The sequence below is a fragment of the Lepidochelys kempii genome, chromosome 3 (genome assembly GCF_965140265.1).
Source record: "Lepidochelys kempii isolate rLepKem1 chromosome 3, rLepKem1.hap2, whole genome shotgun sequence".
NCBI classification, from domain to species: Eukaryota; Metazoa; Chordata; order Testudines; family Cheloniidae; genus Lepidochelys; species Lepidochelys kempii.
Genome location: NC_133258.1, coordinates 100,524,432 through 100,537,290, shown reverse-complemented (window position 1 = coordinate 100,537,290; position 12,859 = coordinate 100,524,432). Strand labels below are relative to the sequence as shown.

The 12,859-nt window shown below is 42.8% G+C and overlaps 1 protein-coding gene across 1 annotated transcript; it reads left to right on the top strand.

Moving 5' to 3' along the window:
• The first annotated feature begins 7,941 nt into the window (after positions 1–7,941).
• CCN2 (cellular communication network factor 2) lies at positions 7,942–11,343 on the top strand. Its single transcript, XM_073337341.1, has 5 exons — positions 7,942–8,212; positions 8,337–8,559; positions 8,948–9,199; positions 9,441–9,655; positions 10,018–11,343. The coding sequence occupies exons 1-5, from the start codon at positions 8,162–8,164 to the stop codon at positions 10,312–10,314; spliced, it is 1,038 nt and encodes a 345-aa protein (XP_073193442.1). The 5' UTR covers positions 7,942–8,161; the 3' UTR covers positions 10,315–11,343.
• The last annotated feature ends 1,516 nt before the right edge of the window (positions 11,344–12,859 follow it).

Here is a 12,859-nt window from a genome sequence, read left to right as displayed (position 1 = left end):
GCCCTTGCTCTCTCTTCCCTCCCCTGCTCTGCTCCTCCCCTTCCTGAGTGTGCACCACCCTCACTCTGACTCTTCCCGCCCTTGCTTCACCCCCTCCCCCAGTGCCCCACCTCACTCCACCTTTTCCCCCCCACATTGCCCCCTCCCCCCAGCACCTCCTGCCTGCCACAGAAGAGCTGATCAGCAGGGGCCACTGAACAGCTGATCAGCAGGTGGCTGGTGGGTGCCTCAGCCCCAGAGCTCCCAGGGAGTCAGTGAGTATGCTAGTAATAGCTAGGGGAGACAGAGTAAACAAACCGAGGACTCCAGGACTTATTATTTGTTACTCTTCTGGCCACTCTGAACTGCATAGAGCAAGTAGGGCTAGAAGTTGAAGCTAGATAAATTCAGACTGGATATAAGGCATACTTTTGTAACAGTGCGGGTAATTAACTATTGGAACAATTTACGAAAGCTTGTGGAGGACTCTCCATCACTGACAATGTTTAAGTCAAGACTGGATATTTTTCCAAAAGATATGCTCTAGTTACAACAGGAATTATTCTGGAGGAATTCTATGGCCTGTGTTATAAATAGGCTTGGCAGAATTCTATTTTTATTTTTTTATAATTTTGATGGAAAATTTAGATGTTTATTTTTAAGTATTATCTGCAATTTTTACCAATTTAAATTTCACAGTTACAGGAAATTATGGGGGATGGGGAGGAGGATCAGACACCAGGGCAGGTCAACAAATTATTTAACAAGAGAGACAAGGTAGGTGAGGTAGTATCTTTTATTGGACCAACTTCTGTTGGTAAAAAGAGACCAGCTTTCAAGCTTACACGGAGTTGTTCTTCTGTTTATACTCCAAAGCTTGTCTCTATCACCATTTGGTCCAATAAAAGATATCACTTCATCCATGTTCTCTCTCTAATATCCTGGGACCACTATGGCTACAACAACACAGCAAAAAATATTTTTTTAACGACAGTAGACGTTTTCAAAAAGTTAAAAGCTTTATGACCAGGATTAAAACTGCAGCAGTCTACAAGGATCTACTAATATAAACTGTCAACATCACATGTCAAAATATACAAAGTAAATATCCTTAAATCAAATTCTAATAAGTTCTCAAGAAGCATTTTTCTTACTTTGCCTATCTGTAAATTTCTGCTATTAGTGATGGACATATGTTTCCCTGGGTTTGTGTGTGTATAGTGAAATTGATGTTTACTGATATTTACAAATAAAAATATCCTAATCCTTCCAAGTCTAGTTACACAAAATAGATCATCCCAATGGTCCCTTCTGAGCTGGCCTTGGAATCTATGACTCTATGGATGGAGTTCAAGTGTCCTTCCTCCAAAGGGATGGGCTTCTATCACTTGACCTAAAGGGACACCATATACTTTTATTTTGTCTCTATCATAAAGACAGAGAAAGAAAAAAAGGATCCAGAGTGATGAGGGTGTGGCACAATCGTTTTCAATCAACAAAATTGTTCAAACACTAGAAATAAGAATATTGTCCATATGAGACTTTCCCGCCTTTACATATGCTCATACATTCTATAGTTACAACAGAAGTTACTGCTGTATGTTAATTTGATACTCACAGATAGAGCTCCTGAAAACAGACATCCCTGTCTGACTGATGCAACAGAACTGTCGTTGTGCATCAAACTGTCAAACCATCAGTTCTTGCAACACTTTTTCTTCTTTTTCTTGTTCTTTTTCAATGACAGAGACCTGCTGGGTGACTCAATGACTTTCTGTCATTCTGTGGCTCAATACAAATGGGACACCCCAAAAAGTTTATTGATTGGGCAAAATTTTCTGGAAGTTTAGCCACTTTTCCCTAAGTGTCTAAGTAGGGACTGAGGTGTCCAGGTGTAGATACACATTCAAACATTTTGGCCTTTATTTTCAACATTCTGTCAGATGAGCATATTGCTCAAATATGAATGGGATGGCCCTAATTGCACCCCTGCAGCAAGGGTAAGAGAGAGAAATTCATAATGGCTTTGGCATGCAGAGCAGTAAAACGATCACAGTGGATTTCAGACCTCCCTTGGGATGTGACCAAGTCTCACTATTTTTATGAGAACATGCTAGGACTTCCAGTAATACCAGAATGGGTGATTCAGGACCAGGAAGAAGCATACAAGTACAGAGGCAGGAGAAATTCATGCATACCACGACATCCTTTATATTACAAATAGAAGACAACATTAAAGTTTAAAAATGAACTAAAAATAATATTGTACATGAAATAAGTATTCCTAAGATCTTACATCAACAAGGGGACCATCCTACTCTCCTAACTCAGCAAAGTATCCTTGATTTGGCCCCAATAGAATGTATTGCAAACTTTAGAAAATCTGAGCAAATGCATTTTAAAACAAAATGGGATTGATTTGCTGATGTAGGAGATCAGGAGGGAGGGGCACGCTCCTGCTGTGCCACCAAGGGACATTAGCCTTCAGGAGAGGGCAGGCAATGTTTCCATCACCACTCTCCCAAGGGGTTCCTCCAGGAGAGGGCCTCAAAGGTTGCCTAGGGGAATGAACTGAATCCAGAGGCTTAACCAAAGGAACTGTATCAACTGAAGCTGATGCAGGCACACACATACCGGGTATAGCATGTCCCAGCTCCAGCCACCTCCACTCACTTTTTTGGACTGTTCAAGCCGTTGTCAAAGCAGGGTGAGGAGTGATTGTTTTGAGTCATTCCAATCCCACACTAGTTGGACTTACCATGGCTGGAAATCCTATACCCTCTAGCAAAACCTGGGAATAAACAGAGCCTGATAATTGAGAGTCAATTCCCTCTTCACTCACATGCCATGACCTGTGTTACAGGCTCTGTTTTTCCTGGCAAATACTGATGACACTGCTGACAACTACATTAGTGCAATGAACGCAGCTCCCTGCACTGTTAATGGTGCCATCAGATGCTTCAGGGGAAATCCAGATGCCAAGACCCAGGTCCAGAGGTCCAAATGCCAGGTCCAAATGCCTTTCAGTTCACTTTAAAGGTAATCTTGACTTAATGTAGACAGTTTTATATATGTTTGGAATACTCTCATGATTAAGATTATTTTATTTCCAGTAATCACTTTACCACTTTAAGACCACACATGTCCATGAAAAACTATGGTGACTTTTCAGAGAATTAAGCCAGAAGTTTAAAGCAACCCTTCTAGTGACATTTTCAAGTAACAAAATATCACATATTTAAGTGACAATATCTATGATTAAGGAATAAGAATGAACTCAGGACTATGAATAGGGAGTTACATATTATGGCATAGCCTTACTCATGCTGCTGAACAGTACTTAATTCCACAAGTGGTCTCTGGGGTAACAATTTGAGGCCAAATTCTCTGCTGGTGATTTTGATTTCCAAAAGAAGCTCCACCAACATAGAATCTACCTCTGTGTCTTTAGTATTGGATTTGAACCAGCAATCTAGTAATAAACAGCTTTGTAGGTCAGAAGCCATCCCTCACACCACCCAGTCTCTCTTTGCCTGTATGCTTCTAAGAAGAGTTAATGACATTAACAAGTAAAATCTCATTGGCAGGATTAGCGAGTATAAATTGGTGAAGTTTCATTTAAGAAAATGTACACCAGCTGAGGATCTAGCCCACAGTTTTATAGTTATACAGATCGAATAAACTAGATGGAAAATATGGAAAAGCTGCTTGACAGTTCTTAGGAAAAAGAAGTGTTTTCTCTCCATTTTTCTCTGCCTTCGCAGATTCACTAGCTCATGAACCCCCCACCCCAAAAAGTTAGTAAATCTGTAGCAGTTATTGTACCTGAGCACTTTCTATACCTGTGGATATACAGAATGAGTCATCACATGAATTCTACGAAAGCCAAACAGAAAGGCAGCAAATTCAAGACAGAGTTCAGCTTTTTATTTTTACTTTATTTCCATTTCTGCGCTAGCACAGCAAATCTTGCTTGGAGTCTCTATTTTAAACAAATACATGTTGATGTACGTTTAACTGGATCCCTTAGGATTTTAGGATAATATTTATTACAATTTAAGAAATATTCTGGAGAGCTTTTGGGGAGGGAAATTCATGTACATCGTTAAACCTGAGGCAAACTAGAAATGTCTGTAGCCCACTACAAGACCATCATGATGAAAAATAGCTCAGGGTACACATGTCCATATACGGCCAGACTTCCTATAAGGAAGACGGGACTGTATGTGCATTGCGTATGGCTCCTGGATCAGATTCACATTCCTTGGGTATGTTTCTCTGGGAGCTTTTGATTTCCGCTTTGAGGGCTGGCTCAGACTTCCAATTGCTCTTATAAGAAAATATCTGAGACTGAAAGTTGAAAATGTGCAAGATTCCTTCTTTAAGTACACAAACACTCCAAGTCTAGCCACTTTCCTGTAGTTCTGCCAGGTTTTCAGTACGTCTGATACTTGATCAAGTGAACTTTTTGGGGAGAAGGAAAAAAAAAAAGAAGGAAAAACATAAGGGAAGGAATGTAGCATATCCACACCTGTACATTTTACAAGACTTAACCAAAGGAACTGTACCAACTGAAGCTGATGCAGGCACACACATACCGGGTAGAGCTGTGTCAATAGGGCTGTGCTGCCAACATAGTGAATTCTTAATTTCACCAGAAAAAATATACTGGCTAAAAAGCATTTGCTGTATAATCACCTTATATAACTCAATATTAGTGCATTTTAACCTTTTATGAATCAACCCTAAGATGTATTTCTTCAAACCATGACATGCTGCTCATCAATAAGAATAGGCTAGAGAAGACTTGATGAGTCATTTATAAACAGTGAAAGAAATAAAACAACATGAAGCCAAATTCTCCAGGGTTGGATTCTGGGTATATTTACACTGGTGAAACACCTTAGATTCCAGTGAGGTTACTCCCAATTTACAGCAGGGTAAGCGAGCACAGAATTAGTCCTGCAGACAAACTCTTACTGAAGACAATGATGGATGAGGACTGCTGTATTTGGCCCATTATGCAATTTGAGTTAAGAACAGACTTGGCCCTTCACTTTGGATTTCCTGGCTTTCTGGTGGTTTGTTACTTTTAAACATACTTTTTCTGTCAATGGACTTCTTAAGTTTTTGTTTAATAAAAAAATTATTTCTCTGAAAAAAATTCTTACACAGAAAGCTATGAAACATGTCTAGAGCCTCTCTCTGGCGATCTCCTACCATATTTAGGCATTTTAAAAGGCAGTCTGTTTACCTGGTTACATTTGCATTTTGGTATGCATGTTATACATAGTTTGGTATGCATATTATTTACCCAGTACTGGGGTCATCACAGTCTTTAGGTAAATATGGATTTTGGAAAGCTTCAGAAGTTTGGAAATGTATTATTTACCATAACTGTTCCTCCAGATTTTTTTAAACAGCAAAGATATAATTTTTTTATGAAAAATTGGGATTTTTAGCAGAAGTGAGTCAAGAACCTTAACTTGAAGGCAAAGAGGAATGCCAAGAAGAACCTTAACTTGAAGGCAAAGAGAAGTGCAAGAAGATAAATACACTTTTGCAGTACAATATAGAATATTGGGTTTTTAAATGAGAGAGATTTTGAGGTACATTCTCCACTCCACACATACTCAGTCTCCCCAATGACATTAATGGAAGTTACAAACACACACACACACACACAGGAGAGATTATGATTATCATCTTCACAGATCAGCTACCATATAACTGACCCAAATTTCATATGCAAATATCTGAACAGGCCAATCAAATCTTGCATTTGGACATTCAGATCAGCACCTCAGTACTACAGCCCAGTCTAACTTCCATTAAAGTTGAATGAAAGATTACCATTAGTTTCCATAAAAGCTGGATAGGGTCTATAGAATGGCCATTAACATGCCTAAAGGTCAAATGTTGCCCTCAGAAAAGCAACAAGCCAGTGATGTATTTATCTGAGGACAGAATTTAGCACAGGTACCAATCTGAGCATCCAAAAGTAGGATTTCGGTTTCTCATAAAGGCCACATATTTGAAAATTAGGCCCAGAGTGTGAATTGTTGATAACATAAATAACCATTTGCAAGTGATATTATTTATAATGGAATTGGACTGATTCAGTTTGTTAAAATTCAGTAGAAGAGATGAGATCACTTTCTGAATTTAGTTAATTTAGATAGGCTGTAAAACTGCGTAAATCCATGTTGTTGTATCACAAGTGTGAAAGTGTGGGAGGAGGGAGTGGTTATATGCAAACATCTTTTTAAAAATATCCATCATCTAGACTTCAATTTGACTAACAAAGTGCATTAACTCTGTCTGTCTCATTAAACACAAGCATACTTAAACAGGTCAAAAGTCAACATGCTGGCATTCATTGTGTTAAAGCTGGGGTCAATCAACATGACAGCACAGCGCAGACAAATGATGCAGAATTGGGAAGCCATCCTTCCTGCTGAAATAAATAAGAACAGACGTGGTCCAGGATTATTTAATAAGGACCAAGATACTTAGGAGCCACAGGTTTTGGTGACAAGCCAAACTGATTTTTAATCTTATGAGGCATAATCAGCAAGAGGGAAGCAGAGATGCCCTAGGAATGTGTTACTCACAAATGACAGCTGCAAGCAGGCAGTGGGAAATAAGAGACACTTCTTCCATGCTTCAGCCGCACTTCATTGTGCCAAGTATTTCAGGGTAAATAGGCACTCTCTCTATTCATAGAGAACATCTATTGGGGAAGGAACACATTTCAAATATTCAGTATGATTCAGTAGCACACAGACTCAATTTATAACCAGTCCTCATGATATAATTATGACTTTTTTTGGTAGTAACAAAATGCCCAGAGTGTTCAGTGCTCCAAAACTGGTTGCCAAAATTGAAAAAGTGTGTATCCAGGGAAGGCTAGTCACCCACTCTCCAAATAAGTCAGCAGAGAGCAATCCACTTTTTAAAATTAGTAGTGTCTTGTATTTTCTAGCCAAGAAAAAAAAAAGAAAGAAAGAAAAAGAATTCCCATGGTTGTTCCTAGCAACCATCCCCACAACCTTTCTCCCTGCTTTCCCCCCCCCCCCCCACTTGAACTAGCTGCCTGTCACAGCATTAATCGCTTGTGTTGAATGGAACAACAGGTTCTTATCTACTATTGATGAGTATTTTTCTCTGGAATAATTTAATATCAAAGAATGTGCTTCCTTGAAAGACAGAATAATGGAACCTCCCCTCCAAATAAAAGGTTAATTTTTAATTATAGCAAATTAGTCTCAGCTATTATAGGCCAATAAACTTGATTAACAGTATCCATTAATTCCTTTCCCTCTAAATTACACCCTCTCCGATAATATTATAAGCAGCAGCAGCAATAGTTAGTATGAAAAAGTTTCTCCTTCCCTAATGAAGAATGCTGAGTTCATAACAGATTTTACATGCAGTTTCTTTTGAACGCCTGTGGGTTTTAAAACAGCTCCTTTCTTGTTACCAGGGCTGCTGGTGGTGGTTCAAATGTATCCTAGATATAGATATTTAAGACGTCTCAGCTGGTTCAGAATTCCCAGGAGTTTGTATCTTGTAGTGAAGTGCCTGTTAATATGATGTATGTAATTTGGAGGTAGGGTGGGCAAAGCAAAAGCCGTTTGAAACAGAGGTTTGTCATCTAAAAAAATCATTTTAAACAGTATTTTACATCACCTCAAATCAGGAGTAGGAGGCTGGAAGGGGGGGAAATGCCATTTGGGGATGGAAATACAGCGCCTTTTTTGTGTGCTGAAGTGTGCCAGCTTTTGCAGACAGGCGGAATGCTGCGTGTCAAGGGGTCAGGATCAATCCGGTGCGAGCTGATGAGGCAGGAAGGTGGGGAGGAATGTCAGGAATGTCGCTGTTTGTGTAGGACTCCATTCAGCCGATTGGCGAGCCCGGGGCGCCTGGAGGGTATAAAAGCAGCCAGGCTCCCTGCTTCAGACCCATAGAACAACTCGCCTGCCAGAGAGACGGGCCTGTCGCGAGGCGCGGAGCCGAGGCGCTCGGACACAGCAGGCGGCCTTGGCCAGCGGGCAGGAAACCCAGCGCCACAGCGCGGCCCAGGGGCTCGGGCTCGGACTCGGACTCGGACTCCCTCCGCCCGCAGGACAGAGCAGCTGAGGAGCCTTTGCGCCGCCTATTGCCGAGCTTGGCCGCACGGATGGGACCCAGCAGCTTCGCCGTGGCGCTGCTCGCCGCGCTCCTCTGCTGGGTAAGTGGCCCCCCGCCCAGGGCAGGACTGGAGGGAGGTTCAGGCGGGGGACGCGGGGAGCCGAAGCGCTGCCAGCCGGGGGCTCCCCTGACCCCCCCTTCCCCCCGTCTCCTTCTCCCTGCAGGAGGTGTCCGGCCAGGACTGCAGCGGGCAGTGCCAATGCGGGGCGGGGCCGCCCCCCGCGTGCCCGGCCGGGGTGAGCCTGGTGCAGGACGGCTGCGGCTGCTGCAGGGTGTGCGCCAAGCAGCTGGGCGAGCTGTGCACCGAGCGGGACCCCTGCGACCACCACAAGGGGCTCTTCTGCGACTTCGGCTCGCCGGCCAACCGCAAGATCGGCGTGTGCACCGGTAAGTGGAGTCCGGGGGGCCCCGGCTTCTCCCCGCTGGGGGGGGGGGGCGGCACTGAGCGGGGAGGGGGCGCAGCACGGGCAAGCCGAGATCTGGGGTGCGAGAGTCCCCTCATGTTGCCCCGTTTAAGAGCCCAGTTCATGCCCACCCCCCCTCTGGCTGCCTTCCACAGGAGAGTGGGCCCTCTCTACAGGGCCCAGCTCCATTGCACTCGGGTGATCTTGTCGTCCAGCCTCTCCCCCCCCCCCCCCCCCCAGCAGGAGCCATGGAGACTACTGGCTCCACCAGGTCCTGCTGCCTGCCCTCCCCACAGTGGCAGCGTGAGTCGCTGGGCTGCTGCCTATTCTGGAGTGCTTATGCCGGGCTGTCCCTCTCTCCCTGCCTGCAGCTCGGGACGGCGCCCCTTGTGTGTTCGGAGGGATGGTGTACAGGAGCGGGGAGTCCTTCCAGAGCAGCTGCAAGTACCAGTGCACTTGCCTGGACGGGGCAGTGGGGTGCGTGCCCCTGTGCAGCATGGATGTCCGGCTGCCCAGCCCAGACTGCCCTTCCCCCCGAAGAGTCAAGCTCCCCGGGAAGTGCTGCGAGGAATGGGTGTGCAATGAGCTCCGAGAACAGACGGCAGTTGGACCTGCTCTAGCTGGTGAGTTGAGATCTTAATGAATTTTGTTGGCCTCCCAGTGCAATAGATTGAAATACACAGTGCAGTGATGATGATCCTCATGGACCAGATTCAGCCCTGATGTGACTCCAGTGCCTTCAGTGGAATCACACCAAAGACAAATATGATGCCCTACCTCTATGCAGCATTAATACACTAAAAGGATAGCAGCTGCACTATTGCTGTCTGCCACAATCTCATCCTGTTGATCTGTGCTCCACAGCTTACAGACCAGAAGACACTTATGGACCAGATCAAGCAATGATGATGCGTGCCAACTGCCTGGTCCAGACCACGGAATGGAGTGCTTGCTCAAAGACCTGTGGAATGGGCATCTCCACCAGAGTCACCAATGACAATGCCTTCTGCAGACTGGAGAAGCAAAGCAGACTCTGCATGGTCAGACCTTGTGAGGCAGACCTGGAGGAAAACATCAAGGTAAATATCCCATCTAATATACACTTCTAAGGATGTTTCAGCATAGATCCAGTTTTACAGAAGATGTATAGCTCTAACTTAGCCACTTTCAGAACCAAGTAAATATTATACAAGGTCTCATCCCAGTAGTGAATATTTAAGAATTAAGTTATAAATAAATGCACCTATTTTAGCTATTCGATAAATATAATGCCATTTGAACACTATTTAAACTATCTTGTTTGCATGTGAAACCTTCATGAGGATCAGAGTATTAACCTCTTTGCATACGACAGGATGAAATTAATGGATAGAAATATGAATGGGAATTGTACAATCTTTAAAAAAAGGCTTCTAAACTTCTTTCATTTGTTGCCCCACAGAAAGGCAAAAAGTGTATTCGCACCCCCAGAATCTCCAAGCCCATCAAGTTTGAGCTCTCTGGCTGTACCAGTGTGAAGACCTATCGAGCTAAATTCTGTGGGGTCTGCACTGATGGACGTTGCTGCACCCCCCACAGAACAGCCACTCTTCCTGTGGAGTTCAAATGCCCCGATGGTGAGGTCATGAAGAGGAGAATGATGTTCATCAAGACCTGTGCATGCCACTACAACTGCCCTGGAGACAATGACATCTTTGAGTCTCTGTACTACAGAAAGATGTATGGAGACATGGCATAAAGCAGGAGACACTAGGCTCTCAACTTGACCTGATTGGCATCTCATTTTGTAACCATGATTCGATAGCACAAAGTATTTAAATCTGTTTCCAAAAAGTTCAGACTGCTCCATGTGACTAAGACAAACTGTCTTCCAACCCCAAACATTGGTTTGAAGAAGAAAGTAAAATGGCTCATGGGACCACAGCAAAGCACAGCTTCAGAGGACACTGTTCATGGAGTGGTGTTTAGGGAGTACTAGGGGGCATATGCAGGAAGATCAATGTTCCCTTTAGTATGGTAACGTGTGTTCCACCTAGTAGTGCAATTGAAGAAGAGACCCTTAGCATGTTTGCTGACACTGGTTGAGTGACAGCAATGGCTGGAATGTAAATTACCCAGCAAGGTGCTAAGTAAAATGTGTTCTGGTGGTCAGGACTGTAATGTTTCAGCTTTGACACTGATTCAAATGACTTGTTCAAGAAGAATCAGAATCATGTCTATTTGACTGGACAGCTTGTGGCAGTTAATTTGCCTGTAACAAGCTAGATTTTATTAATATTGTAAATACTGTGTGTGTATATATATGTACAGTTATCTAAATTAATTTAAAGTTTTGTGCCTTTGTTAATGCTTTGATACTTTAATGTTAGCTTTTTTTGTCTGTTTTGAAAGAAATAGGTAGGACGTAAAGCTTGTCTGACAATGCATTCAAAGCATGAAATAGATCCTCTAATGGAAATTGTTCAGTTAGGGTGACCAGTGAATCAAACTCAAGACAGAGATTGTTTGCGAAAGATGAGGTGCCTGCATCCTTGGGAAGCATCCATTTGTGTAGTTAAAATATGGTTGCCTCGGCTTTAGTGAACAAATGGCTTTAAGTAAAATGAATGGCTTTTCTGTAGCTGATCAGTTTTTCCACCTGGGAGCATTTGTTTCTTTCTTTGACCGTGGCTGTTTGAACAGTTTGTTATTTGTTGAGAAGTGTGACCAAAAGTTACATGTTTGCACCTTTCTAGTTGAAAATAAAGTATTATATTTTTTATATAAATGACTTGGAATTTCATTTGCCCAACACTACCCCTACTCTCTTCCTACATATTCATCAAAACAAGGGTTTATTTTGTGATATATAAAAAAATCAATGTTTTTGTTAGTGGGGGTTTTTGTGTGGTTTTTTTGTTCCCCAGAAATCAATACACTGAGACTTAAAACTTCATATCTATTCCAACACAAACTTGCCAGCTCATAATCATTGGTAGGTCAGTGAAAGATGGGAGGCCATTTAGTCTTTCAAACTTTAAATAGGGGTCCTGGAATGTTGAACCCAACACTGTTAAGGCACAGCTGGTTCATCAGTAACTAGGGCATGTATATAGCACTAAGTAGCTTTAGACTTCAGCTCTCTAGGTTTTTATGCCATGCTTGTCATAACGTTGCATAGCAGGTGCTGAGATACCATCTATGTAAGCTGTTCAGTGTTACTGGACTTTTTTAATAGTTAAGCACCTAGATTCCTTCTGAGCTAAATTATAGCAAATATTTTTAAAAGCATCATTAAATTGAAACTGTCTAATTTTTGGGGTCAAATCTAGAAGTCTTTACTCTGGTAAAACTTCTATTGAAGAACCAGGGGGATTTCTGTTTGTGAGGACTATAATGTGGCTTATGTGGATAGAGCCCTGCACTGAGATTCAGGAGACCTTGATTCTATTCCTGGTCCTACCTCTGGTCTGCTGGGTGGCCTTGGGCAGGTTACTTCATTGTTGTGCCTCCATTTTCCCCATTGGTAAAATGGGGATACTGATCTCCTTGGTAAAGCACTGTGAGATCAACTGATGAAGGGAGCCAGGTATTAAAAGGTGCATGATAATATCTTAAAACCCATCTTAGGTAAGCAAAACCGAGTAAGTCAAGAGTTGGGCCATCTGTACCCCAAATACTAGCTAGGAACTTCAACCCTGTATTAATTCCTTCATCAAAGTAACATACATTTATACTCTTGTCTAAGAGTAGGAACTTTAAAACCAACTTCAGCATTTGAAGTATTTTCTTGTGTTTCAGATATCTAGGTATTCTCCAATAAGAATCACTTTCAGGAAGCCAAGTTTAGTCCAGCATTTCCCTGGGAAAGATAGACAAGACTGTCAGCTGAAAAAAAGTTTGAGCCTGCATCATGCTGAGCACCTTCAAATGCCCACTGATTTCAGTTGGAACTTGGGTCAACGGACACTGCACCAAGTCTGCATTAATGACAGTCTAACTGGGGTTATCCAAAGCCTGTTGAAGTCAATGAGCCTCTTTCCAGTGAGTCAGTAGACACTGGATAGGGCCCCTGAAGCATTTCTGCTTCCTCCCCAAAATGTGAGGAATTCAGCTGGCTTGAGGAAGTTGTTTTCTGTGCCCATCTGAAATATTTTAGGTATCCTCTGCCTCTAATAGTTCCTCTTGTTCTCCAGTATTTTCCTTGCAGGTTATGAATATGGTGTAGCAGCTCTCTGTTCACTCTGGAAACACTCTATATTCACATAACCAGAAGGACTGTTTCGGCAACCACTGCCTTAGCT